The sequence below is a fragment of the Myotis lucifugus genome, unplaced genomic scaffold (assembly GCF_000147115.1).
Source record: "Myotis lucifugus unplaced genomic scaffold, Myoluc2.0 scaffold_6, whole genome shotgun sequence".
Taxonomy (NCBI): Eukaryota; Metazoa; Chordata; class Mammalia; order Chiroptera; family Vespertilionidae; genus Myotis; species Myotis lucifugus.
The window spans coordinates 12,042,138-12,069,539 of record NW_005871054.1 but is presented as its reverse complement, the minus strand read 5'-3'; the positions used below and the strand labels follow the sequence as shown (position 1 = coordinate 12,069,539).

The following is a 27,402-nucleotide window of genomic DNA, read 5'->3' as shown; positions in this document are numbered from 1 at the left end:
CTTCAACAAAAGATTTATAAGTATTGAAGACACTAAGACCTTGTAGCCTTAAAAATGTCACAAGAAACCAACTTCTAAAAAGTTGACCTAGAGACAACCAAGATGGTGGCATAGGTAAACACCTGAATTTGCTGCCGTGCACAACCACATTAAAACTACAAAAGACAAAACGAATATCATCCAGAACCACGGGAAGGCTGGCTGAGTGGAAATTCTACAACTAGAAGGAAAGAGAAAAGCGCATTGAGTCTGGTAGGAGGTGCAGAGGTGTGGAAGTGTGGAGCTACCGAGGCGCGTGTGAAAGGGGCTGGCAGCCGGGTAATGCTGTTGTCTTTTGCAATCGGGAGGGAGATAAAAGCTCTGGACTGCTCTGAACTCCAGTTCCAGGTGAGAATTTGGGGACCCAGACTCATACGGAGAGAAACTGGACTGTCTGGCATCAGGTCGGAACGTGAGGGCAGCTTTCTCACAGAGGTGCTTGTAGCGTTTATTGTTCCTGCATGGGGCGTGGGACACAGTCCCCAGGACCTCTCCTAGGCAGAGCAGACTGGCAGCCATTGCTGTTTGCTCCACCCTGGTGATTCCCTGAGACCCTGCCCCACCCAAGCTGTGCGAGACTTTTGCATACTAATGGCCTGGCCTTTCTCTGCCTAAAAACCTGTCAAACTGTAGCTGGGTCAGAAAACCCCAGAGCTTCCAAAAGAAGGCCTAAGGCTCGTCAGCAGCCCGCATTGCTTCATAGCTGCACTTCATCTGGGCACCTCCAAACCCCAAACAAAGAGGAGGAATCTGCAGATCTCTCTGTAGCTCCTGCTGGTGGCCTCAGGCAGTGGCTGACTTTGCACCTCCTTGGAGATCCAAGAGCCAGTCTACCCAGTGGTCAGAGTGTTACCATCCAGATTACAACTCTTCACATCCATAAGACCCACACTCAAGGGGCAGACTCGGTGGGAGCCAAAGCCCCACTGAAGCAAGTCCTGCCTCATAAGGGTGTCTCCAGCACAGAAGTTCTCCCACTGTAGACACAACTGGTCCTCACAGCCAATTGGCCTGGAGGTCAATTCCTCCCAGTGATACCAACAGCAATCAAGGCTTAACTACAACAAGACTGTGCACACAGCCCACAAAGGGGTGCACCAAGAGTGTCCACCTCAGTAATTAGGGAGGCTGAGCCACTGGGCCCTATAGGACACCTAGCACACAAAACCACTCTATCAACACAGGGAAGCAGCCAAAATGCGGAGACAAAGAAACAGGTCACAAATGAAAGAAATGGAGGAAAGCAAACTACTGGATATAGAGTTCAAAACCATGGTTATAAGGTTACTCAAGAATCTTCTAGAGACCTCCAAGAAATATAATGAGACCCTCAAGGTTATGAAAAAGGACCAATTAGAAATTAAGCATACACTGACTGAAATAAAGAATAATATACAGAGATCCAACAGCAGACTAGAGGATCCCAAGTATCAAGTCAAAGATTTGAAATACGAAGAAGCAAAAAACACCCAACTGGAAAAGCAAAAGGAAAAAATACAAAAATATGAAGATAGTGCAAGGAGCCTCTGGGACAACTTCAAGCAGACTAACATCCGAATTATAGGGGTGTCAGAAGAAGAGAGAGAGCAAGCTATTGAAAACCTATTTGGAGAAATAATGACAGAAAACTTCCCCTACTTGGTGAAAGAAATAGACTTACAAGTCCAGGAAGTGCAGAGAACCCCAAACAAAAGGAATCCAAAGAGGACCACACCAAGACACATCATAATTAAAATGCCAAGGGCAAAAGACAGAGAGAATATTAAAAGCAGCAAGAGAAAAACAATTAGTTACCTACAAGGGAGTACCCATACGACTGTCAGCTGATTTCTCAATAGAAACTATGCAGGCCAGAAGGGAGTGGCAAGAAATACTAAAAGTGATGAATAGCAAGAACCTACAACCAAGATTACTCTACCCACCAAAGCTATCATTTAGAACTGAAGGTCAGATAAAGAGCTTCACAGATAAGAACAAGCTAAAGGAGTTCATCACCGCCAAACCAGTATTATATGAAATGCTGAAGGGTATTCTTTAAGAAGAGGAAGAAGAAAAAGTAAAGATAAAAATTATGAACAACAAAGTGACAACAAATACATATCTATCAACAAGTGAATCTAAAAATCAAGTGAATAAAAAATCTGACAAACAGAATAAACTGGTGAATAGAATAGAATCAGGGGCATAGAAAGGGAGTGGACTGACAATTCTCAGGGGGAAGGGAGTGTGGGGGGTGCGGGAAGAGACTGGACAAAAACTGTACACCTATGGACGAGGACAGGGGGTGGGGGATGGGTAAGGGCAGGAGGTGGGGTGGGAACCAGGTGGAGGGGAGCTATGGGGGGAAAAAGAGGAACAACTGTAATAGTCTGAATAAAGATTTATTAAAAAAAAAAAAGTTGACCTAAGGATATAATCAGAGCCTACAGAAAAAGACATACAAAGTAATTTTCATCCTAGCCTCATAATAGTAAACTAGCTAAATAAAATGTTTTTGAAGATTTATGCTCAAGGTATACACACTATCACGTTAAATGAAAAGAACAGTATATGCTTCAAGGTAGTATACATTAAATATGATCTGAATTTTACTAAAGAAAAATAACCTGAAGGATTAAACAAAAACATGAAGGTATGACCATTTGAGTAGTGATATTATCAATGATATTTGTATCCTTTATAACTGCTCTGAATTTCTTAAATTTTCTACAATGGATGTTTTACTTATTCTGTAATGAGAATAAGAGTACTCTAACACTGCCCTGGCCTGTTTGGTTCTGTGGACAGTACATTGGCCTGTGCACAAAAGGGTCCTGGGTTCGATTCCGGTCAAGGGCACAAACCTCGGTTGCAGGCTCCTCCCCGGCTGGGCTCTGGTCAGAGCATGTGCAGGAGGCAACCAATAGATGTGTTTGTCTCACATCGATGTTTCTCTCTTGTCTTTCCCTTTCTCTTCTACTCTCTCTAAAATCAATGGAAAAATATCCTCGGGTGAGGATTTTTTTAAAAAGTACTCTAATACTGACATCTTAAATTCTAAGACTCAATCAATATTGAATATTACGAAAAAATAAGACTTATAAGATGGCATTTCTAAAAAGCCATTTTATTTCCCTTGTCTATCCCTTCAAAAACTGAATGTGTTCATGCTTGTTTTGGCAGCACATATACTAAAACTGGAATACAGAGATTAGCATAGCCCCTGAACAATGATTATACAGAAATTTGTTAAAAGTTCCATATTTTGTGCAGTGCCCCGATGTCCTCACACCCTTTGATTAGCTCAGAAGAAATAATGTGTGGCACTCAATAACAAAATTGTGACTTTTTACCACACACATACACTAAACGTGCTCCCTTTTGTTAAATTCCCTTTAGCACTAAGTATTTTTTTATGCTACCTTCCATGTATTGGCCTGTACTGTTTCTATATTTGTCATATCCATTTGTACCTGATCAAAAGCTTCTGAAGAGAACTATCCAACTATACAAAACATTACAAACACACAACAAGCACTCAAGTAGGATGTGACAAACTTTTTGGCATAGAAATCTAGAAGAGTTTATAACAGGATGTAATTTTGAATACTGTAGTACAATACATATTTAATGCTTTAAAAACATAGGACCTTTGAACATAACATTCAGAAGTAGCTTTCAGGTTTCATTTTACAGAGATAAAGTGTAAATTATTTTTAATTTACCACTTTATATTTGGATTATAATTTTTTTTTTAAAATTGAGGGTTACATAAAAAAATAGCTTCTTTAAATATAAAAAAGTTTTTTCTTCTTTGATTTTACACCTAATAAATGTTCACTGGGTGAAGATACAGACTATTATGGCAAAAGTGAGCAAAGAAACAAAACCAAATTTAAAAAGAGGCTAAACTAAAATAACTTAATGTTCTATTGAAACAAACATTTTTCTGATGTTTTTATCACTGAGAAGGGAGCTCAATTAGTCTCTCAGTCTCTCTCTGCCTAGAGTTAAAATGACTTACCTGATTAGTAAACCTGTGAAAGAATAAACTGGGTATGCTCAATTCAGCTTCACCCTTTTCCTCATGGAAGAGAGAAGGTAGTATGCCTTCTGCTACTACTCACAAACACTGCCTATGACTAAGTGGGTAAGCCTATTTAATTTTGGGGTTCAGTTAAACAGACCCAATTTGGTTTTCATTCTAAGCATATCTTCCAATTTAACTTTTAAGAGCAATAAAGATAATATTTCAGCCTACTCTTGCTACTTTATGGCTTTATTTCTTAATTTGTTAATGTAGCAGGTAAAGGTATGCTATTTTTAAAAAAAACATATTTTTGATTTGAGAGAGGAAGGGAGAGGGAGAGAGAAAAACATTAATGACAGAGAATCATTGATTGGCTGCTTCCTGCAGGCCCCACACTGGGGATCAAGCCCGCAACCCGGGCGTGTGCCCTGACGGGGAATTGAACTGTGACCTCCTGGTTCATAGGTCAATGCTCAACCACTGAGCCACGGCAGCTGTGCAGGGAAAGGTATGCTATTTATTGGGCTTCCATGAAGATTCCAATAGCAGGCTACTGTCATGTACTGGCTATCCTAGTTAAACATACAGTAATACTACAAGGATGCTTTGCTGTATATTTACTAAAAAGTATTCAAATGTGGGAAAGCTCTTTCTCTGTTTCCTTTAGGCTTTAATTTTGTACAATGAGAGAGTCAACTAGATTCACAAGTTTATTTAGGCAAACAGCAAACCACTCTCTTTATTTTCCCTCACCCAGAGGCCTATACTATAAATTCTTTCAGCTACCTCCATTTTTTTTTTTTTTTTGGTTAATCCTCACCCGAGGATATTTTTCCATTGATGTTTAGGCAGAGTGGAAGAGAGAGGGGAAGACACAGAGAAACATCGATGTGATCTGAGAAACACATCGATTAGTTGCTTTCTGCACATGCCCCAACCAGGGCCTGGAACAGGGAGGAGCCTGAAACCGAGGTATGAGCCCTTCATTGAAATTGAACCTGGGACCCTTTGGTCTGCACAATGACACTCTATCTACTGAGCCAAACTGGCTAGTGCAATCTAGCATTATATTTTTAAGTAAAGATTTGTATTGCTATATCTTGAGTTTTCAGTATTAGGTATTATTTACTGGCTTCCTATTATGGAAGATGAGAATTTAACTTTCCTACATTTCTATCGCTCATCACAAACATCCATATGCTCTTCCAATGTAGTTATATCATAATTTGGTTAGATTGGTGTGCTAGTCAGAGCTGAGCTGTCAAGTATAACTATATATTCTTTGCTGCACAACTCTTTATTTTCCCTGTAGTAGTAATTTTGTTCTTCTTTGCTTAGCTCTTTAGTGATAATCTATCTTAAACTGGCTACCAGTTAAATTATCTAACATATATACATTCCACATTAGGTTTACCAACTTATCTTCCTAAATACAAGCAGGTTTTATAACCTGCTCTAATGTGGACTGGTTGCCCTGGTAATAGGCACAAGGTCACTTACCATATTTAATTTATTTTTATTTTATTTATTGATATGAGAGAGAGAGAGAGAGAGAGAGAGACAGACAGACAGACAGAGAGAGAGATGGATTTGTAGTTCCACTCATTTATGCATTCATTGGTTGATTCTTGTATGTGCCCTGACCTAGGATCAAACCCGCAACCTTGGCATATCGGGATCATGCTCTAACCAACTGAGCTACCTGGTCAGGGCCATATTTAATTTAGATTATGGTTAAAAATGTCCCCTACATCTATCAACAATGGAGTTTGTAATCTCTATCTATTGTTTTAGGGTAACTTTCAAGAAAAGCAGCAAAAAACCGTTTTTTTTTCATGTCTTAAAACCATAAGCCTCTACTATAACTGTGACTTTATTACATTCAGAAAGAACCACTGGTTGACTTATAGTTTTATAATTTTACAAGGAAACCTGTCTCATTATTATTCTGGGTTAAAGGGCTCAGTTAATGTAATTATGCTTTAAAATACATTTTAATGAAATGCATGTGTTTTGTTAAGAGATGCCTTTAGTGCAAAATGGTCTAATAATACAGACTATAGGTAGAATTTAAAAACAAATCACAAAAGCTCCAATATTTATGCATAACTCCAAAGGCATGAACATTTTACCCCATTTATAATGTGATTTACTGCCCTACTAGAAGATACCAGATTACTAATAGTTTATTCTATATTTAAAATAAAAGCTCATGAACTTCTAGGCAAAAGCAGTTCTAAATTTCTGCCAGATACATTACTGCAAATTATCATCCTATCAATTTAAAAACTTAACATTGATATAAAAATAAAAGATGAGACTAAAGACTTATTTAAAATTTTTTTGAAATGAAATATTCTTTATTAAATATAAAGTAAAGGCACTCAAATATTTCTCTTTAAAATTCTCCAAACCCACTGCCCAAAAGAACAAAAAGGAGAAAAAATATGCTATTTTCATTGAAATAAACTTCTATAACTTCAAACTATAATCTATAAAATACCTGCCAAATACTATGAAATCTGGATAAGTAAGAGCAGGGTGCTGAGGGCACAAATGTTACCTTAAAGATTCAGCAAGGTAGTTTCTCCTAAATAACTGAAGGTTCTAATATGATCTACTAAAGTGATGGTATCTAGTGGGGCATGAATAGATCACAGGAGAAGAGGAAACAGAGTAATATTTTCAAAGAAATAACTTCAGGCATAAGAGGTAAATCTGAAGAAAACACTACATTATGTGTAATTTCTCTCATATAAAACTTAAGTTTCCTATCTAAGGAAGAATATCCAAAGCAAAGTGAGAGGAGAAGGGAAAGGATGGCCAGATTTCAACACAGAGAATCTGTCATGACTTAAATTCATAAACTTAGAATAACTGTCTCAAAAACTTTATTATTTTTATTGATTTCAGAGAGGAAGGGAGAGGGAGAAACATCAATAATGAAAGAAAATCATTGATCAGCGGTCTCTGCATGCCCCCTACTGGGGATCAAGCCTGCAACCCAGGCATGTGCCCTGACTGGGAACTGAACTGTGATCTCCTGGTTCATAGGTTGACACTCAACCACTGAGCCATGCTGACCAGGCTGCCTCAAAAAATTTATATCAATTTGGCATCATTATGGCATTTTAATGTTATTGAACAAAAATAACACTCTGCAATGGATTTAATATTAAACAAAGATAATTGGGGAACTGTGAACATTATTTTTAGCAGTGAGATTGGCATTGTGGTTATGTGAAAGACAGAAAAAAGAAAGAATCCCTAGTTTTAAAGATACATGTGGAAATATTTACAGATGGGATAATGATGTCAGGATTTGCTTCAAAATAAATCAGAGAATGAAGAAGAAAGTAAGGAGTGAGCAAAGAGGTATAGATTAAACAGAGATGGCCATGAATTGATAGTTGTTCAAGGTGGAGGTGGGTATATGGAGATTAATTATACCTTTCTTTCTGGTTTTATGTATGTTAGAAAGATTCCATAAAATAAAAATACATTAAAAAATTAGAGATAAAAACCAACTGAAAACAAAACAGAAAAAGAGACAAAATTATGGAGATAATAAAGAATACAGATTTGAAGAAATCACACAAAACGTAAGGTAAAAGAACACAGGAATATAGATAATAGAAGATAGCTAAGTTTCTAAAGAAAAGAACATATGAACAGAGAAACAGTACAAGTAAAACACAACATTAACAACAACAAAACCCATATCTGGATACTGAAGCAGAAAAGCAAATCTCCACCAGAAAGGGAAAACACCCCCTCCAAAAACCTTGGGCTTCTCTGCCACACTCAATGTTAGAAATATAAAAATGACTACAGAATTCAGAGGGAAAGAAAGTACAGGTATAATAAAAACTAAACACTCAGCCAAGTTAAAAGTTAATGGATAGGCCACTTTCAAGTGGCAAGAATTTAAGGCTACAATACCAGAAATTGTTAAAAAATAAAAAACGGCTAGTTCTAGCTGATTTGGCTAAGTGGATAGAGCAGTGGTCGACAAACTCATTAGTCAACAGAGCCAAATATCAACAGTACAATGATTGAAATTTCTTTTGAGAGCCAAATTTTTTAAACTTAAACTATATAGGTAGGTACATTGTTATTAACTTAATTAGGGTACTCCTAAGCTGGCCTTTGCTAAAAAACGTCCTCAATCTGAGGGGTCGACCTCAGTGAACGTACCCCCACTTCTTCAAAATAGACTCGCCCAGGCCAAAAACCGACTTCTGTGCATGGGCCACGAAGTTTCAATCACACTGTACGTGCGTGCCCGCACGTGGTATTTTGTGGAAGAGCCACACTCAAGGGGCCAAAGAGCTGCATGTGGCTCGCGAGCCGCGGTTTGCCGACCACTGGGATAGAGCACTGACCTGCAGACTGAAGGGTCCTGGGTTGGATTCTGGTCAAGGGCACATGCTCGGGTTTTGGGCTCAATCCCCAGTAGGGGCCATGCAGGAGGCAGCTCATCAATGATTCTCTCTCATCATTGATGTTTCTCTCTCTCCTTCTCCTTTCCTCTCTGAAATCAATACAAACATCTAATCTAATAACAGACAAACAGGGTAATTGACCATACCTTCGCTACGCCTCCCATTGGCTAATCAGCGAGATATGCAAATTAACCGCCAACAAAGATGGCGGTTAATTTGCATATGCTGCTCCGGCAAAGGCACTGAAGGCGGCTCCGGCTGGAGCAGCGAAGGCACTGAAGGTGGCTCTGGCCGGAGCGAAGGCCTGGGTGCCGAGTGCCGGAGGAAAACCGGTGCTGGCAGCCAGAGGAAGGGAAGGCCTACTGCACGAATCTTTTCGTGCAACAGGCCTCTAGTATTAAAAATAAAATAAAATAAAAACGGCTAGATGACAAAGCTCAGCCATTCCAAGAATAAATCAAAATAAAAAAATTCAGGAATGGAGAAACTCTGATTAAAGGTCTTAAGATAAATAAATATAGAGTAAACATAGAGCCATAAGTATAAATGTTATAAACCTTTACAGAAGACAAATGAGAATATAAATAATGGGGTAGAGATAGGTTAAAATATAAGTATGTTTACTTCCCCATTTTTCATAGGGGGAGTTCATACTTTACTCCAAAGTTTAAACATGTAGTTAATAATGATAAACTCTGGAGTCTTACCTTTTGAAATCTTAGAGGCGGTTTTTACAAAAAGATTAATTTCTTTAAAATTAAAAAGTTCTGAAAATCTTTTATGATTCATTCATATAAGTACAGAAATTTAAATCCTAATTATGTTATAGACAAAAACAATTTCAGAGAGTAAAAATATAAGTATAATTAAATAACATATTTAAAGATAGAGGACAACACAAAAACTAGTTTAAATGTCTATTCTGATGTTCTTTGAAGTTCTATAGAAACAAAGTCAAATTTTAAAAAGGTTATCTTTAGTGATGTCCTACCAATCATAGGGTGCAATACAGAGAAAACAGCCTTAAGAATATAGTTAAGTCCTTACTGCAATTTTAAGCAAGATGACATATAAAGAAACCAATTTAACTACTGGCTGACATAAGCAAGAGTTAAGTTCCAACAGCATATTTCTGGTTACAAAAACATCATCAAATTTCTAAATTAAGACACAAAACACTTACTTTAGACATTGAAGTAAATGTGAGCTATACATACATTTAAAAAAGATTAATAAAAATAAGATGATTATTTCCCAACCTGCTTATTCCAGTTTAGGGTCACAGGTGGCCAGAGCCTATCTGCAGCTCATGGAGCAAGGAAGAACCAAACCTGGACAGGATGCCCTTCCACCTTAGGGCACACTCACGATTTAGACACCGATTAACCTAATATGCACATCTTTGGGACGTGGGAGGAAAACCAGAGCACTAGGAGAAAACCCATGCAAATATGGGGAGAACATGCAAACTCCACACAGACAGTGGCCCCAGCCTGGAATCTCCCTTGCCCCCTCATCCACATTACAACAAAACAACATTATGCGAGGACCTGCCATATCCTTGGAATAGAAGAACATTCTATCAAAGGATTTTAAAGGATTGTATCGCAATACTAAAACACACAACAGGCCCAACATATACTTACTTTATTTTGACCCTTCCCTTACAAATCTATATTATCTTAACAAATCTCTTCATTAATCCTTAATGGGAATATCTATCTGTAGCACTGCCTAGAATTGTTTAAAAACAGTTATGAAAATTTCAAACCCAAATTTATAAAAAATAATCTGTATGGGGGTGTGTGATGATGAATAAATGATGACGATGAACTTTAGTAAGTAAACATCATCATAGGTCTTTTAAAAATGAGGAAATTTATCCAGGTTAAAATTATCTTGGTACCTCAAATCATTTGTGAATGAGACCAGGGGCACGCATAAATATGGTACTTGAATAGTATGTAACTCTGGGGCAGTCTAAAGGCAACAAAGGCAAATAAATACTAGCATAGTATAGTTCCATTACAAAATAAGAGACCATTTAGGAACTATAACCAATGCAGGCCTCTAAGGGAGGGCAGACTCTCAAGATTCTTATGTTTTGACATCCTCTAAACCTTTGCTCAAATCCCCCAATTCCCACATCCTTGGAGAAAACAGTATAATTTGCAACACAATGTTAGTTTCTTTATTCTAGCTGGAAAGGGCAAGTGGTCATCTCCACTCTGCTTTTTTATCAACAGGTCCATGCTACAACCCAAGTTGTAAGTAAACTGTTTCTCTAAGGTTTCAGTTACCCCACAAATGATGACGAACTGAATGGTCTGAAACCATTTACCAGCAGTTCAAATCAGAACTTAATAAAAGGGTAACTTCTTATAGTCTAGTTCAGTTTTAAAAAGAGTTCTGCACTAGAGTTTTAGGTACAAATGATGAAAATAAAAAATTTCCTTCATTAACTGATAATTTGTGTAAGTGCATCCAATGTTCCCAAGTTGCTTGACTAATCTATACTAATAAAAGGGTAATATGCTAATTAGACCAGACGTCTTCTGGACATCCATCTGGACGTCCTTCCAGACAAAGCTACGGTGGCGGGGGCCAAGGCAGAGGCGGTTAGGGGCGACTAGGCCAGCAGGGGAGGGCAGTTAGGGGTGATCAGGCAGACAGGCAGGTGAGCAGTTAGGAGCCAGTGGTCCCAGATTGCAAGAGGGTGCAGGCCGGACTAAGGAACCCGCTTCCCCCTCCCCCTGTGCATGAATATTGTGCACCAGGCCTCTAGTACTATATAACAGAAACAAAACTTCACCATAATCCTATGTATCATCATGTCACCACCCACTCCTCTCCCATTTCATAAAAAATGTTGCCAATGCTGTAAGTAGGACTTGAAAATTACCTCAATGAAAATTAGACACTAAATGAAAAGAATATCCAACAGACATCCAAGAACATTATTTTGAAATTGTAGCCTAAGAGAGCTCAAAAAGGCTGTCCCTAGAAAATTGTGTAAAATGACATAGTAGTATTTAAAACATATTATCCATAGAGCTGCCTAATTAACTGCTGCATAACAATATTATAGCTAATATTTTATTATCACTGTATCTCTTACTAACATTATGCCAGTTAAAAAATTTTTAAGAGTAAAATGGAAGTCAAATTAATAATGTAACCATTACTTCTCAAAGTATAGTCGATAAACAACCTGTATTAAACTCACTTATGATGCTTATTAAAAATGCATATACTGGGTCTGATCCTTGAAAATTCTGATTTATAATATATGGATGATTTTTCTGCACACTTACATTTCAGAACTACTGGATTAGACATGAATCCTCTCAAATGTCACATCAATTCCCTAAGGACTCCATCTTTTCTACATGATTATAGTGTGAGAACCATAAATTTATAGAATATTGTATATTGATTTTAAAATATAATGTTGAAATTGCTTTTAAACCTATACCATATGATAGAAACAAATAATTTGGTGGTTATAAAATCTTGAAACCTATTTGAAATCTAACTAATATGAGATCAGCATTTCTATTAAAAACGTTCTTACCATGCCATGATCAAATGTGAACACACCAACATCACGTCCATGATGAATATGATTCCGTCTAATAATTGGGTTTCCATGATTTTTAACCCATATCCCAGCCAAAGCATTATTGGAAATTTCATTATCTTCATATATTCCCTACAACAAATAATCAGAAATAAACATTAGTAAAACTTGAAGAAATATTTTAAAAGAATAAAACCACAAAGTTAAAAAAATACCTGTGCATGATCTGTTATATAAAGTCCAACATTTTCACAGTCGCTGATATTACAGTGCTTGATAGTAGGACATGCTCCTTGACCACTGACACATACTGCAGAGCCAACTGTAAGAAAAATACTTTATTTAAAAACCTATTGGGCCACAACACAGAGACTCATTTTATAACAAAATATAAAGAAACACTAACCTGTACATGTACTTCTGATGATACAGTGATCAATAATAGGACTGCAATTTACTGTAATCTCTAAGCAGTGGTGTGCATTGTGGTGTTGAGCAGATTTGTCATCAGGGTTAAACTGCAAAGTAGAAATTTTGTTAAACAACCACTGCTTTAATAATTTCAACATATTATTTTAAATCTTAAAATTTCTTACCCTTATTGTCATATATCCAACATAAGCATCCTCAGAACCTTCCATAAAAACAAAGGTTGAATCTCTAGTGTTTTCAATTATAACTTTGTCTGCTACTTTTCCAGGTGCTGTGGAGAAGATATTTAAAGCATATTACCTTTATCAGACAGATGAAATAGAAATTTAAAAATAACTTTAAAAAAAAACACTTTAAAAATACAGTAATACTTTGCTACAAAACTAGTAATATAGAACATTTTTATTGTTTTAAGTTGGGTATTTTTTGGAGGAAGAACTTTTAAAAATTATTACTTTTAAATACTGAGAAGAGAGGACTAATACTCATTTAATTGATAACTATATTTCACTGGCCTTTACCACAGGCAGTCATATTTAATGTAGATATTATTTGAGTATCATATTGAAATCCATATATAATACTTCTAAGAAGGTTCAACTGCAAATAGTATTTAATATCCAAAAGAGACCTCTTTATTGACATTTATTTCCCAAACTGGCCTTAATTTGGAAAGTAATAAAAATCTATAGGCAGAAATTTTCTACACCCTCCCTCCTCACTTTTCTTCATGGTGGAAATGGGGGAGGAAAGCAGAAAGGGTAGTCAATGCAAACTTTATTAACAAGTAATAATTATTAGCCATCTTAAAATGGTCTATGTACTATATCCTTAAAAAATCAGAGAGCGCCCAGCTGGTGTGGCTCAGTGGTTGAACACTGACCTATGAACCAGAAGGTCACGGTTTGATTCCTGGTCAGGTCACATGCCCAGGTTGCGGGCTTGATCCCCAGTGTAGGGTATGCAGGAGGCAGCCGATCAATGGTTCTCTCTCATCATTGATGTTTCTCTCTCTCTCCCTCCTCCCCCACCCCTCTCCCATCCTATTCCTTCCTCCCTTAAAAAAAAAAAAAAAAAAAGCATAAATTTTCAAATGACTGATCAGTGCTCAATAAATATTTTATTACATTTATTCTTAGAAACTTGAGCATAAAAGCAGCTTTTATATAGCCCAAAAATATTTAAGATAAAGCTAACAAACATTTTTTCTTTCCTTAATGATTAACTAAGGCAGTTGAATAAAGTAGTGACCAAGAAACATACACATTTAAAAAAATATATTTTTATTGATTTCAGAGAGGGAGAGGGAGGGAGAGAGATTTGAAACATCAATGATGAGAGAGAATTACTGATTGGCTGCCTCCTACACGCCCTACATTGGGGATCAAGTCCACAACCCAGGCATATGCCCTGACTGGGAATCAAATCGTGACCTCCTGGGGTTCATAGGTCCATGCTCAACCACTGAGCCATGCCAGCTGGGTGAGAAATATATACATCTTAAAAAGAAATAAGACACATCCACAATTTCTGAATTCTCATGTTTTCATTTCTATCACATAAAATATGCATATTTAATTCTTATTCTTTCCTACCATTAAGGTATTATCAAAGTTACCTAAATTTTAAGTCACTAGCATTTTATAAACCCATTATGTAAGTAAAATTGGTAAAATTCTAATAAAAATGCATTTTAAAATACCTGCACCAATCATGGTGATTGGAGATTCAATATATATCCATTCATCAGTATATATTCCAGAATGAACAAAGATAAGTCCATCAAAATGAGCTTCTTGTACCCCACCAAGGGCATCTTCAATTGTATCATATACTAGAAAAATAAAAGTGTCAATATAGAACTGAAAAATTACTATTTTAAATCCCATAAAAATACAGATCAAACATACCAACATATTTTCTCTTCCTTTATATCTTGCAGGGTTACTGTAGAAATGTTCAGCAAATCCTGGCTTTACATGTGCACCTTTATACTTAATGTCAAAAAAAAAAAAAAAGACATTACATTTTAAACTAATTTAGTACTGTATGAATATTTTAAATTAAATATATAAAAAATCAATTATTTCAACTAATTTTCTGTTGCATAGTGCAATGTAAAAGGTGTTTCAGATTTTACATTATTCAGTACTATCCAGTAAGAAAGGACAAGGATTCTCAATTTCAGCACTACTAATACTTTGGAACAGACAGTTCCTTTGTTGTGGGGGCTGTCCTGTGCATTGTAGAATGCTTAGTAGCATTCTTGGTCTCTACCCACTAGCTACCAGTAGCATCCTCTTCTTGTTGTGATAATTAAAAATGTCTCCAGAAGTTGTCAAATGTCCCCTGTGGAGCAAAATCATCCTAGTTGAGAGCCATTTGTAAAGGACTACATAAAAATTACGCTAAAAGTGAAACTTTAAAACAACTATTGAACTCCAATAATTTAAACAAGAGTTCAAACAGACCCATAGAAAGTATTAACTGCTTCTAGGCTACTGATGTTTACTGTCAATGTTTAGATTATTATGTCAGCAGTGAAATTGTTGAGTATTTTGTTGGTTGATAAATGTGCACTGGCTTGAAACCTATTCTTGAAATTAATTAAAAAAACACACCAACAAATTTAATTAGCTCGACTGGCGTGGCTCAGTGGTTGAGCGTCTACCTATGAACCAGGAGGTCATGGTTTGATTCCCAATCAGGACACATGCCTGGGTTGCGGGCTTTATTCCCAGTGGGGGGTGTGCAGGAGGCAGCCAATCAATGGTTCTCTCTTATCATCGATATTTCTCTCTCTCTCTCACTCTTCTCCCTCTCTGAAATCAGTAAGAAAAACAAAAAACCCTTAATTATTTTATTTGATGTCAGGTTAAATGTCTGTGTTTGTTCAGTGATAAATATTCCTTTGTAGTATCTATTACTTCATCAGAGTCATTACACCTGTCATCATGACTGCAGCAAAATGTCTCTCTCAGTAAGTCATGGAATACCTGGAACATTCCCCTTTTTCATAAGGTTCACAAGATAAGTTTATATGACAATATAAATATCTCCCTGCATGAGTTTAAATTTTTTTAGAAAGGAAATTTTATCTCCATGTATATTATATACATGAGTCAATATTTTCTATTTTTTTTAAAAATATATTTTATTGATTTTTTACAGAGAGGAAGGGAGAGAGATAGAGAGCCAGAAACATCGATGAGAGAGAAACATCGATCAGCTGCCTCCTGCACATCTCCTACTGGGGATATGCCCGCAACCAAGGTACATGCCCCTGACCGGAATCGAACCTGGGACCTTTCAGTCCGCAGGCCGACGCTCTATCCACTGAGCCAAACCGGCTTCGGCAATATTTTCTATTTATACTTCATACCAACTGCTGGAAACTCTCTTTCCAAGGATTTGGATGTTCATATTCTTCTGGATTAATCTGGTAGAATTTGCCAGGTTCAGGATGCATCATAGGACGGGTATATTCAAATACTTCCATATATAATCGTTTCCTGAAGGTGGGAAAGGAATTAGAAGAGTTATTCATAAGTAGCCTTTTAAATAACTACAAAAAATTATTTGAGGACTAAAATAGTTTACCTTTAGCACCATACAAGCTATTGTAAAATATAGAAAAGTACAAAGAAAGGAGATAACCTACACTTTCAATACATTATTATTAACAGCTTACTATATTTCCTTTCAGTCATTTTTCCCCCCTTTTAGTTATTTTTATCTACAGTTAGTTTTCATTTGTTACAGTTGTGATTTATATAGCATTCAAAAACAAAAATTTGTATCCTGCTCTTTTCACTTTTTATTTATTGGTTTTCGAGAAAGAGAGGAGAAAGAAAGAGGAAAATGAGGGGGAGGGAGGGAGAGAGAAAAAGAAACACTGATTTGCTGTTCCACCCATTAATGCATTCATTGCTTGTTTCATGTATGTGACCTGACTGGGGATCGAACCTGCAATCTTGAAATATCAGAACAACATTCTAATCAACTGAACTACCCAGCCAGGGCACTTTTCACTTTTTACAACATAGCATTTTCTCATGCTACTAAAATCTGTAAAAAATCACTGTTCATGACTATACCCCAACCCTCCAAGCAGACATTATATTGTGTTCACTTAAGTCCATTTCCTTATTGCTAGATCTAATTTCTAATTCCCCCCACTATTAACTATGACATTATGAAAAATTTGTACATAGGCAAAAAATTTTTCAGAAGTGGAATTACTGGGTCAAAGGGCATGCATAGTTCAAGGTCATGAATATAACTATCGAAGTATTTTCCAAAAGTGATATATAAAATTCACTAAACTATCAAATTTAATTAGTTAGCTGTTTTAAATTAGACTTAGTTCAGTGTTTTGTTTTTTAAAATATTTTTATTGATTTCAGAGAGGAAGGAAGAGGGAGAGAGAGAAACATCAATGATGAGAGAGAATCACCGATTGGCTGCCTCCTGCACGCCCCTTACTGGGAATCAAGCCGGCAACCTGGGCACATGCCTGTGACCGGAATGAAACCTGGGACCCTTCAGTCCACAGGCTGACGCTCTATCCACTGAGCCAAACCGGCCAGGGCCTTAGTTCTGTATTTTTTTAAAAAAAATATATTTATATTGATTTCAGAGAAGAAGGGAGAGGGAGAGACAGAAAATATCAATGATGAGAGAGAATCACTGATCAGCTGCCTCCTGCATGCCTTATATTGGGGATTGAGCTTACATCCCGGGCATAAGTCCAGACAGGGGAATTGAATTGTGACCTCCTGGTTTATAGGGTGATGCTCAACCATTGAGCCACACTAACCGGGCTTAGTTCTGTTTCTTAAAAGCAATTCAATGAAATACATTTTATATACTCAGTTGCTATTAACTGATAAATAGCAGAGAAAGTACTTCATTTATTGTTTTATAAATATTACCTAAAGTGACAACTCACATTTGTGATAAATAGGTAACTTAGAATTTACAAGCAATCTAATTTTATTCTTATTTAATTATAATCAACACTTCAACCTCCCTAGCATTTCAAGCATTTTGGGCACCAAATAATATATCTCAAGATAATAAGAAATAAATTTTCACTTACCACAAAATTGGATCATTAGCAAGCTCACTGAAGCGTTTACACACACAAGCTGCTCTACAAAGATCCTGTTCCAGCAAGTAAGAGAAGATTTTTAGAACCACTTCATCTGGCAGTTTCTCCTGAAGATACTGTTCAGCAGGTGCTGCTATAAAGAGATTAACAAATAAAATATAAACAACTTATTTATTGTGTTAGTAATGACTTCCCCATTTTTTAAAAAGCATAATTTTCGCTCTGGATAGTGTAGCTCAGTTGGTTGCATTGTCCTGTGCACTGAAGGGTGGTTGGCTTGATTCTAGGTCAGGTCACATACAGGAAGCAGCCAATCAATGTTTTTCTCTCTCTCTTTCCTTCCCCCCACTCTCTAAAATCAATAAAAACATATCCTCAGGTGAGGATTAAAAATAAAATAAAAAGCATACTTTTCATTTTATCTAACTAATAGTTTTTATTTTGTGATGACAATCTTTTTTTTTTTTTTAAATATACCATTATTGATTTTAGAGAGGAATGGAGAAGGGGAGAGAGAAAGAAACATCAATGATGAGAGAGAATCACTGATTGGCTGCCTCCTGCTACCCCCACACTGGGGATTGAGCCCGCAAACCAGGCATGTGTCCTTGACCGGAATCGAACCCGAGACCCTTCAGTCCACAGGCAGATGCTCCTCCTACTGAGCCGAACTGACTAGGGCAACAATCATCTTATAAACATTTTTTTTCATAGATAGCACATTTATTTTTGTTCATCTTGACATAAGTATTCTCTTTTAGCTATTACGTACCATTTTAGAAACTGGTGAAAATATACAAAAGGTTTTTTATATTTGGGTTAATTCTCACTCAAGGATATTTTTTTTCCATTGATTTTTTTTTTCTTAGAGAGAATAGAAGGAAGGGAAGGAGGGAGAGAGACATCAATATGAAAGAGACACATCGACTGGTTGCCTCCCATACAACCCCGATGGGACTGAACCTGCAACCCAAGTATGTGCGCCCTTGACTGGGAATCCAATCCATCCATGGGCAGGCCGATGCTCTAACCACTTCACCACACTGGCCAGGGCACAAGGCATATTTCATTAAAACACATTTTTTTTTTAAATTTCAGAGAGGAAGGGAGAGGGAGATAGAAATATCAATGATGAGAGAGAATCATTGATTGGCTGCCTTCTGCATGCCTCCTACTGGGGATCAAGCCTGCAACCTGCGGAAAAGTCCCTTGACCAAAATTGAACCTGGGACCCTTTAGTCCATAGGCAGACACTCTATCCACTGAGCCAAACCGTCTGGGCCACAAGGTGTTTTTATTTTTTAAATATATTTTTATTGATTTCAGATAGGAAGGGAGAGGGAGAGAGAGACAGAAACATCAATGATGAGAGGGAACCACTGATCAGCTGCCTCCTGCACGCCCTGCAACCCGAGCATGTGCCCTTGACTGGAATCGAACCTGGGACCCTTTAGTCCATAGGCAGACACTCTATCCACTGAGCCAAACCGTCTGGGCCACAAGGTGTTTTTATTTTTTAAATATATTTTTATTGATTTCAGATAGGAAGGGAGAGGGAGAGAGAGACAGAAACATCAATGATGAGAGGGAACCACTGATCAGCTGCCTCCTGCACGCCCTGCAACCCGAGCATGTGCCCTTGACTGGAATCGAACCTGGGACCCTTCAGTCTGCAGGCTGACGCTCTGTCCACTGAGCCAAATCAGCTAGGGCAACACAAGGTATTTTTATATAACAAAGACAAAGAGGGAGAAGTCATAGTTGTCATGTTAATCTATAGATATAAAAGCCTAAGTGACCACACGACTGGAGCTGCCCCTGGGTGGTCAGTGTACTCCCACAGCGGGAGTGCCGCTCAGCTGACTGATGGGTGCCAGAAGCAGGGTTCATGGCTGGCGAAAGCTGCTGTGGCAGCGTGAGCCTCACCCAATGGGGCCTGACTGGGCGCAAGCCTGTGGCGGCAGGCGCTGTGGGGCTGGGATGAGCGGGAGCGGCAGGCAGGAGTGACAGGTGGCGTTGGACTGTGGGTTTTGGCCCAATCCCCGCAGGCCACGCCAAGGGACCCCACCGATGTATGAATCTGTGCATCGGGCCTCTAGTTCTATAATAATCATTTTCTCAATCACAAATGTAATACTAAAGTACATTTAATTTTAATATTTTGGTATCAAACAAAATAAAAAAAGTTACTTGACCCTGTCCCTTAGTTTTCCCATAGGAAATACCTGCAAGATCTTGTGTTTTTCCAGATACCCTTGCACGTTTTGCACGATGACCAAAGTTTTCTGTCGTTGAAGTTGAGGCACCCTTCAAAAACAAAATGAAAACTAATTAAGCAAATATTTTTATTACTTCTAAAAAATGACATTCCCTTTCCTTTTTTGTTTGTTTCCTAACAATTTTTTCATTACAAAAAGAAAAGCAGTGACAATTTACCTCCATACTGCTCTTTGTAGGACACGCTGTTCTTTTCGGCAAAAGAGTTTTTCTACGAAGCTGGTAAGGACTGTTTTGTGCACCAGGACCTGATTCTTCTGCAACCATATCTGCAGGTACATCATCATCTGTTATAAACAAAAGCAATTATGAAAAATGACATTCTATATAATAAAAGGCTAATATGCAAATTGTCCCCTCGACCGGGGAGTTCGACCGGAAGTTTGACCAGGGGGCGGGGCCAGCTGGCCAACCGCCCTCGGACCCTCCCCTGGCCAGCCCTGTCCCCAATAGCCCCCTCACCCCAATCGGGGCAGTTCAGCCAGACCCCACCTGTGCACGAATTCATGCACCAGGCCTCTAGTCTATTAAAAAAAAAGAGCTCTATAGGTGCAGTAAACTTTTTATTTTATTTTTAAATATATTTTTGATTTCAGAGAGGAGAGAGACAGAAACATAAATGAGAGAGAATCACTAATCAGATGCTTCCTGCATACCTCCTACTGGGGATTGAGCATGCAACCCGGGCATGTACCCTTGAGTGGAATCGAACCCGGGACATTTCAGTCCATGCTCTATCCACTGAGCCAAACTGGCTAGGGCTGCAGTAGACTTTTTAAAAACTTAAAAAAAAAATTTTTTTGTGGTGGTGGGAAATACAACTTTTATATAAAATTCCAGCTAACTAGATAACCATCTGAATGAAATGTTGGCTTTTTATTTTATTTCTTATTTCAAAATAAATTCCAAAATACACCATATATTTAAATACAAAAAGGAAACAAAATCACAAGAAGAATATAGAAAAAAATAATTTTTTTATAACACTAAAGTAGAGAAGTTCTTTCAAGGTTATGACACAAAACTTGGAAGGCATTAAAAAGAAACAGGTGATGAGGATGTTCACTTGATCAGAGGCTTGAGAAGGGGAATGAGTCATGGCTAGAGCCCACGAGGGATGGGAAGGGCAACCAGGCAAGGGGTGTCAGAGTCAAAGCGGGTGAGTGAGGAAGATGTCGACAGATGGACAGCTTGGTATAAAATATCAGATACCAAGAAGGATGAAAAGAGCATCCACACAGAGAGTGGTCTGGCACAGGGTGTTGGAGTTCAAGAGGAGAAAAAAGAAGTCTGCATGGATGGCAGGGTGGTCCTGGAATGAAGAGTCAGAGAGAACAGGGAGAAAAGGGTGTCACACAGCAGCAGGGATGATAGACCTGGAAGACTGGTTACATACAATACAGGAACTAAGCAAATAAATAAGATAATGGAAGCCAGATATCTTCTGTCAGAGAAGAGAGTTAAAATTAAAGAGAGAAAACTAGAATAAACTCTATGTTGTTAGACTAGAACCGAAGGCATCAACATAGAACTCATGATTTTTAATAGATATAGAAATGATTATAGATCTAAGTGTTTGGGTGTGTGTACGTATATATGTCCTCTAGCTCTGTTCACTGAGAGAGAGCAAGCCTAGAAGCAGTGACACTCCAATACCACCAATGAGCGTGAGTAGCATTTGGAGCTTGGCTTCTGAATAGCATTTTCTTCTTCTTTTTAAAAAAAATATATTTTTATTGATTTCAGAGAGGAAGGGAGAGGAAGAGAGAGATATAAACATCGATGAGGAGAGAGAATCATTGATTAGCTGCCTCCTGCACGCTCCCTATTGGGGATCGAGCCCACAACCTGGGCATGTGCCCTTGACCGGAATCAAACCCAGGACCCTTCAGTCCGCAGGCCAACGCTCTATCCACTAAGCCAAACTGGCTAGGGCTTGTTTTTTTTAAAATTCTAACCTGAGGATATTTTTCCATTGATTTATTTTTTATTTATTTTTTAGAGAGAGTGGAAGAGAGAGGAAAAGACAGAGAGAAATATCGATATGAGAGTAACAGAATGATTGGTTGCCTCCTGTATGAGCCCTGACCAGGGACTGGGCCGGGGAGGAGGAGCCTGAAACCCAGGTATGTGCCCTTGACCGAAATCGAACCTGGGACCCTGCGGTCCACAGGCTGACACTCTATCCACTAAGTCAAACCAGATAGGGCTGAATAACATTTTCTACAAAAGAAATAAAAGTTCCTTGGAAAAATGGCAGATTCCAGATTGGGGGAAATATAAGATGAGCCTGAAATACCTTGTGGTAGAAATAAGAAAGTGCTAAAAGAATGATGAGGACATGTCAAAAGGACTCAGAAGTCAGCCTGAATGCTCACCCTCTAACAAAATTATGTTACAGCATCAAAATTCATGATAGTAAAGGAATTATAACCCACTGAATGAACAGCAACCCATAAATTCATACTGCTATAAATAAATGAATAAATTGAATAAATAATGGGATGTTTAGAAAAAACTTTAGAAAGGGGAAAACAGTAACTCTATAGTAGAGATGTCAATCAGATAGTACCTTAATCAAATGATCAAAGTGAATATCATCATTAATAGGACAAACTGAAATGGTGTGCCACCTGATAGCAGCTATATTCCGCAGCATAACCCAAATCTAATTGTGAGGAAACATCAGACAAATCAAATTTGTTCTAATTTATTTTGAATCATCTTCAAAATTGTCAAAGTTATGAAAGTCAAGGAAAGTCTGAAGAACTGTTCCAGACTGAAGAGATACGGCAACTAAATGCAATGTGTGGTTCTGAACTAGATCCTTTTGCTGAAATGTGGCTATTAGGACCAATAGTGAAACTTAAATGCGGAGTCTAAAGATTAGAAGACAATAATTTGTCAATGATAACTTTCTGACTTTTATAGCTATAGTATGTTTATTTAGAATAATATCCTTGTTTGTAGGAAATACAGACTAACAATAGGAGGTGACAGGACAACAGGTTGGCACTTATTCTGGAAAGAATCAGGGGGAAAAAACTAACTCTTCTCTGAGTTTAGATTGTTTTTAAGTAATACATTTGAGTAATATATAAAATATTAAAAATTCTGCTTGGAAAATTAACACCATAAACAGTTAAAAGAAGCAACACAATTAGGAAAAAAAATTGCAACAAATGTCACACAAATGGGTAATAATTTCCTTAATTATATATGAGTGTCTACAAATAAATAGGGAAAAGATCAATAATTCAATAGAAATTTGGGCCAAGGCAAGGACATGAACAGATAATTCAGAATTAAGAAACTAGAAATGAAATGCTAATAGAAATGAAAATGAGATATTTTTCATATAGCAAATTATCAAAGATAAAAAGTTTGGTCACATATTAGTATTATGAAAGGAAAATATGAAGGAAAAAGAGTTCTTAATTGCTCTAAGAAGAGCAATTTGGCAATAGCTATTATTACTTAGCAATTCCATTTCTAGGAATTGATTCTGCAGCTATATTCACACATGTGGACAAAGAAGTATGGACCAAGATTTTTATTGCATACTGTTACCAATACTAAAAGGTAACAATCAAATGTTCATCAATAAGGGTTTGTTAAATAAAAGATGGTCTAGCTATACAATAAACTATTATGTGATAATTACAAGATATAAAGCAGTTTTATATAGACTGATAAGGAACTATCTTTAATATATAGTAAGTTTAAAAACCGAAATATACAGTTTTTAGTGTGTGTGTGTGTGTGTGTGTGTTTTAAGGTTATACATACATATTCTTACATGTGTATATATTTACTAAAATATAAACTCCATGATGTAAGGAGCTACCCACTGGCCAAAGATGGGACAATTTGAGCATCATTAAGAATAAATGGAATGAACTAAAAGAGATATATTTAAATCCGTGAGTTTATAATGATATTTTAAAAAAAGGTTACTTTCAAAGATGCTACTAAAAACCAACTCATCTTCTGAAAATTGGAAAATAACAGGAAATAATCAAATATTTTTTCTTTTCTTATATAAACCGAACCATCAAGTAACCAAGTAAGAAATGAGGGGAAGCTTCTCTACAGAAACATTCTAGCAATAAATAAAGAATAAGAAAATTAGAAATAATTTGCAAACTCTAAAAGAGTTCATGGATTTAACCAATGAGTATTAATAAGTCCATAATATCATAAAGAGAGTAACAATCAGGCACTGTATATCTCCTGATGAAAGAACACATCACCACCTCTTTGACAAAACATCAAATCTGAATCTGATCAAACCTGTAAGAAACTTTAAGGTCAAACTATACAGTACCAGTTTCATCAACTAATAAATTGCATGGGAAATAAGTGGGGGAAAAATAAGCAAAACTAAAGCATTCTGTTTATTAGGTGTACCAGTTAATAATGCAGACTTTTTTTCAATAGATGGTGTTACACATATGTTGATATATATGCGATTTGATATGTATGCTATTTTGTTGTATTGACAACACACTTCAAAACTTCATATGTCAAATTTGCTGAAGGTGTTAACATCATAGATATTTTTACACTTAAAAATTTCGTGCAAAAAAAGAGCATTTGCGGGAAGTTTTAATTCATTATTTTGAAGAAAAAGTTATTGTATACTTCGGGAAGCTTATGGTGAACATGCTCCATCTCAAGATACTTGTGAACGCTGGTTTAAATGCTTTAAAAGTGATGATTTCAGTGCGAAAGACAAAGAACGTTCAGGTCAACCGAAAAAGTTTGAACACCAACAATTACAAGCATTATTGGATGAAGATGCGTGTCAAACTCAAAAACAACTTGCAGAAACATTAAACGTTGCTCAGCAAACAATTTCCGATCCTTTACAAGCAATGGGAAAGATTTTAAAGGAAGGAAAATGGGTGCCACGTCAACTGAACAAAAGACAAATGGAAAACCGAAAAGTCATCAGTAAAATGTTGCTTCAACGGCACGAAAGAGTCTTTTTTTGCATCGAATTGCGACTGGCGATGAAAAGTGGATTTATTTTGAAAATCCCAAATGCATGAAGTCATGGGTTGATCCAGGTCAACCATCAACATTGACTGCAAGGCCAAATTGCTTCAGAAAGAAGACAATGCTCTGTGTTTGGAGGGATCAGGGAAGGTGTGGTGTATTATGAGCTTCTAAAACCAGGTGAAACCATTAATACTGATCGCTACTGACAACAAATAATCAATTTGAACCACGCGTTGATCGTGAAATGACCAGAATGTTCCAGAAGACATGGCAAAGTAATTTTGCTTCATGATAACGCACCATCACACACTCCAAAACCAATTAAAGACATGTTAAAAGATCTTGCCTGGGAAGTATTAACCCACCTGCTGTATTCACCAAACCTTGCTCCTTCAGATTACCACTTGTTCAGACCGATGGCACACGCACTTTCTGAGCAGCACTTCAAAACGTAAGAAGTGGAAAATTGGGTCTCTGAATGGTTTGCCTCAAAACAAGAAAAGTTCTATTGGGGCGGTATCCACAAATTACCTAAAGATGGGGGAAATGTGTAGCTAGCGATGGACATTACTTTGAATAAAGCATTTTTGATGTTTCTTTTGAAATTATTGTGTTTTCTTTGATTACAAAATCTGCATTATTAACTGGTACACCTAGTAAGAATGTACACTTTGGCACTAAAATTACTTTTTTTAAAAAGCCAGAAAATGATTATCATATGAATGCTTTTTTTGGGTGTGTGTGTGTGGCGGGGGGGGGGGGGGGGGGGGGGGAGGGGGGGGGGGCGGATGGGGTTATGATTGGAATGGGGCACATAAAAGGCTTCTGCAGTGGCTGGCAAAGTTCTATTTCCTGACCTGTTGGTATTACAATACCAATCTTAGTAATAATTCTAAACTTTAATAATTCTTTTATGTGAAATTTCTCTACCTAGCTATATTTTACAATAATAGAGGTGTTTTTAAAAGATGAGGTGTTATAACAATGTAATATTAAAAAAGAGGTTTTTCCAACAGCAGACCTTGGGCAAAATAACATTTTTAAGCCTACATTTTTTTCAACTATTAAAGATGAGAACAGTATTTTGTAATTTCCAGGACTACTGGCTACTGAAAGGATATAAATAGAATAACATATGCAAAACACTCAGCAGTATGTCTGGCTCATATAAAGTGTTCAATAAATGTTTCAGCTCTTATTTCACTTAAATATTATTCTATTAACATCACTTTTAAACAAAACTTGGAAAATTAAATAAGTTTTCTATATACTGCATGCAATGTAGTCAGAAAATATAGCCAGTATGATATGACTGGATATTTGTGGAGTCATCCCTTTGTAGTTTAATATATGGTTAGTTTCTATAAATGTTTCATGTCTGCTTGAAAAGAACATCTACATTCTATTTTTTAAAGTTTAAATATATCTAAAATATCCAGTCTATTAATTGCTTGTTCAAATATTCTATACCTTTAGTTTTGTTGTTGTTGGGGCAGTGGTGGTTTCATTCGTCTATTGTCTTTTGAAGGAAATTTCCTATAAAACTTCCTGCTCTATCTGTAGATAATCCATTTAATTTTAGTATGTAAATTTTGCTTTATATACTTTGCTATGTTATTTGGAAATACAGGGGCAAGATTATTATTTCCTCCTGGTGAATTACTCCTTTCATCATTATGCTTAATAATGCCTTTTGCCTTAGAAATCTATTTTTGGCTGATAATATTTTCCTAACAGCTTTTAGCTTTGTTTTATATCAGCACTTTTTTAACCTTGTATTTTCAATGTTTACTTTTGGGTCCTTACAATTTATTTATTTGTTTATATTTTATTTTATTGACTTTAGAGAGGGAGAGATAGAAACATCAATGATGAGAGAGAATCACTGATAGGCTGCCTCCTGCATGCCCCCTACTGAGGATTGAGCCCAAAAGCCGGGCATGTGCCCTTGACCGGAATTGAACCTGGGACCCTTCAGTCCGTAGACTGGCGCTCTAATCACTGAACCAAACCAGCTACGCCTGGGTCATTACATTTTAAATTCAGTTCTTCTTAATCGTTTATTGCTAGATTTTCTTTTCCTTTTCAGCCAAAGCAAGAATAACTGTCTAATCTGGTATTTAATCCACCTGATGCCAATTTCTATGATTACATTTTTAATTTCAAAAGTTGCTTTGGCCTTAGCTGGTTTGGTTCAGTGGATAGAGTGGCCTGCAGACAGAAGGGTCCTGGGTTCAATTCCCATCAAGGGCACATGCCCTGGTTGCTGGCTCGATCCCGGTGGGGGGCATGCAGGAGGCTGCAGATTAATGATTCTCACATGATTGATGTTTCTATCTCTCTCCCTCTCCCTTCCTCTCTGAAATCAATAAAAATATATTTTTTAAAAAGTTGCTTTGGTTTTCCTTTTTTAGGTTTATTGTTTCTTTTTCATACTGGTCTGTTACTTCACCATACTTCCTTTTAAAATTTAAAATTTTTTAAATTTTACTTTCATTTTCTT

The 27,402-nt window shown here is 37.0% G+C and overlaps 1 protein-coding gene and 1 pseudogene across 1 annotated transcript in view; one reads left to right on the top strand and one right to left on the bottom strand.

Moving 5' to 3' along the window:
* Positions 1-20,182, bottom strand: part of FBXO11 (F-box protein 11) — a 33,491-nt gene extending 13,309 nt beyond the window's left edge. Inside the window, exons 1-10 of the mRNA XM_006083375.1 lie at positions 20,055-20,182; positions 19,844-19,925; positions 17,607-17,751; positions 15,888-16,017; positions 14,412-14,499; positions 14,208-14,339; positions 12,670-12,776; positions 12,480-12,591; positions 12,289-12,395; positions 12,068-12,205 (exon numbers count right to left, since the gene is read on the bottom strand). Of these exons, the coding sequence (XP_006083437.1) occupies positions 12,068-12,205; positions 12,289-12,395; positions 12,480-12,591; positions 12,670-12,776; positions 14,208-14,339; positions 14,412-14,499; positions 15,888-16,017; positions 17,607-17,751; positions 19,844-19,925; positions 20,055-20,162 (1,149 nt within the window). The 5' untranslated portion in view covers positions 20,163-20,182. The remainder of the gene's footprint in view (positions 1-12,067; positions 12,206-12,288; positions 12,396-12,479; positions 12,592-12,669; positions 12,777-14,207; positions 14,340-14,411; positions 14,500-15,887; positions 16,018-17,606; positions 17,752-19,843; positions 19,926-20,054) is intronic.
* On the top strand, positions 3,186-3,286 carry LOC111824224 (annotated as a pseudogene).
* Positions 20,183-27,402: the final 7,220 nt, after the last annotated feature.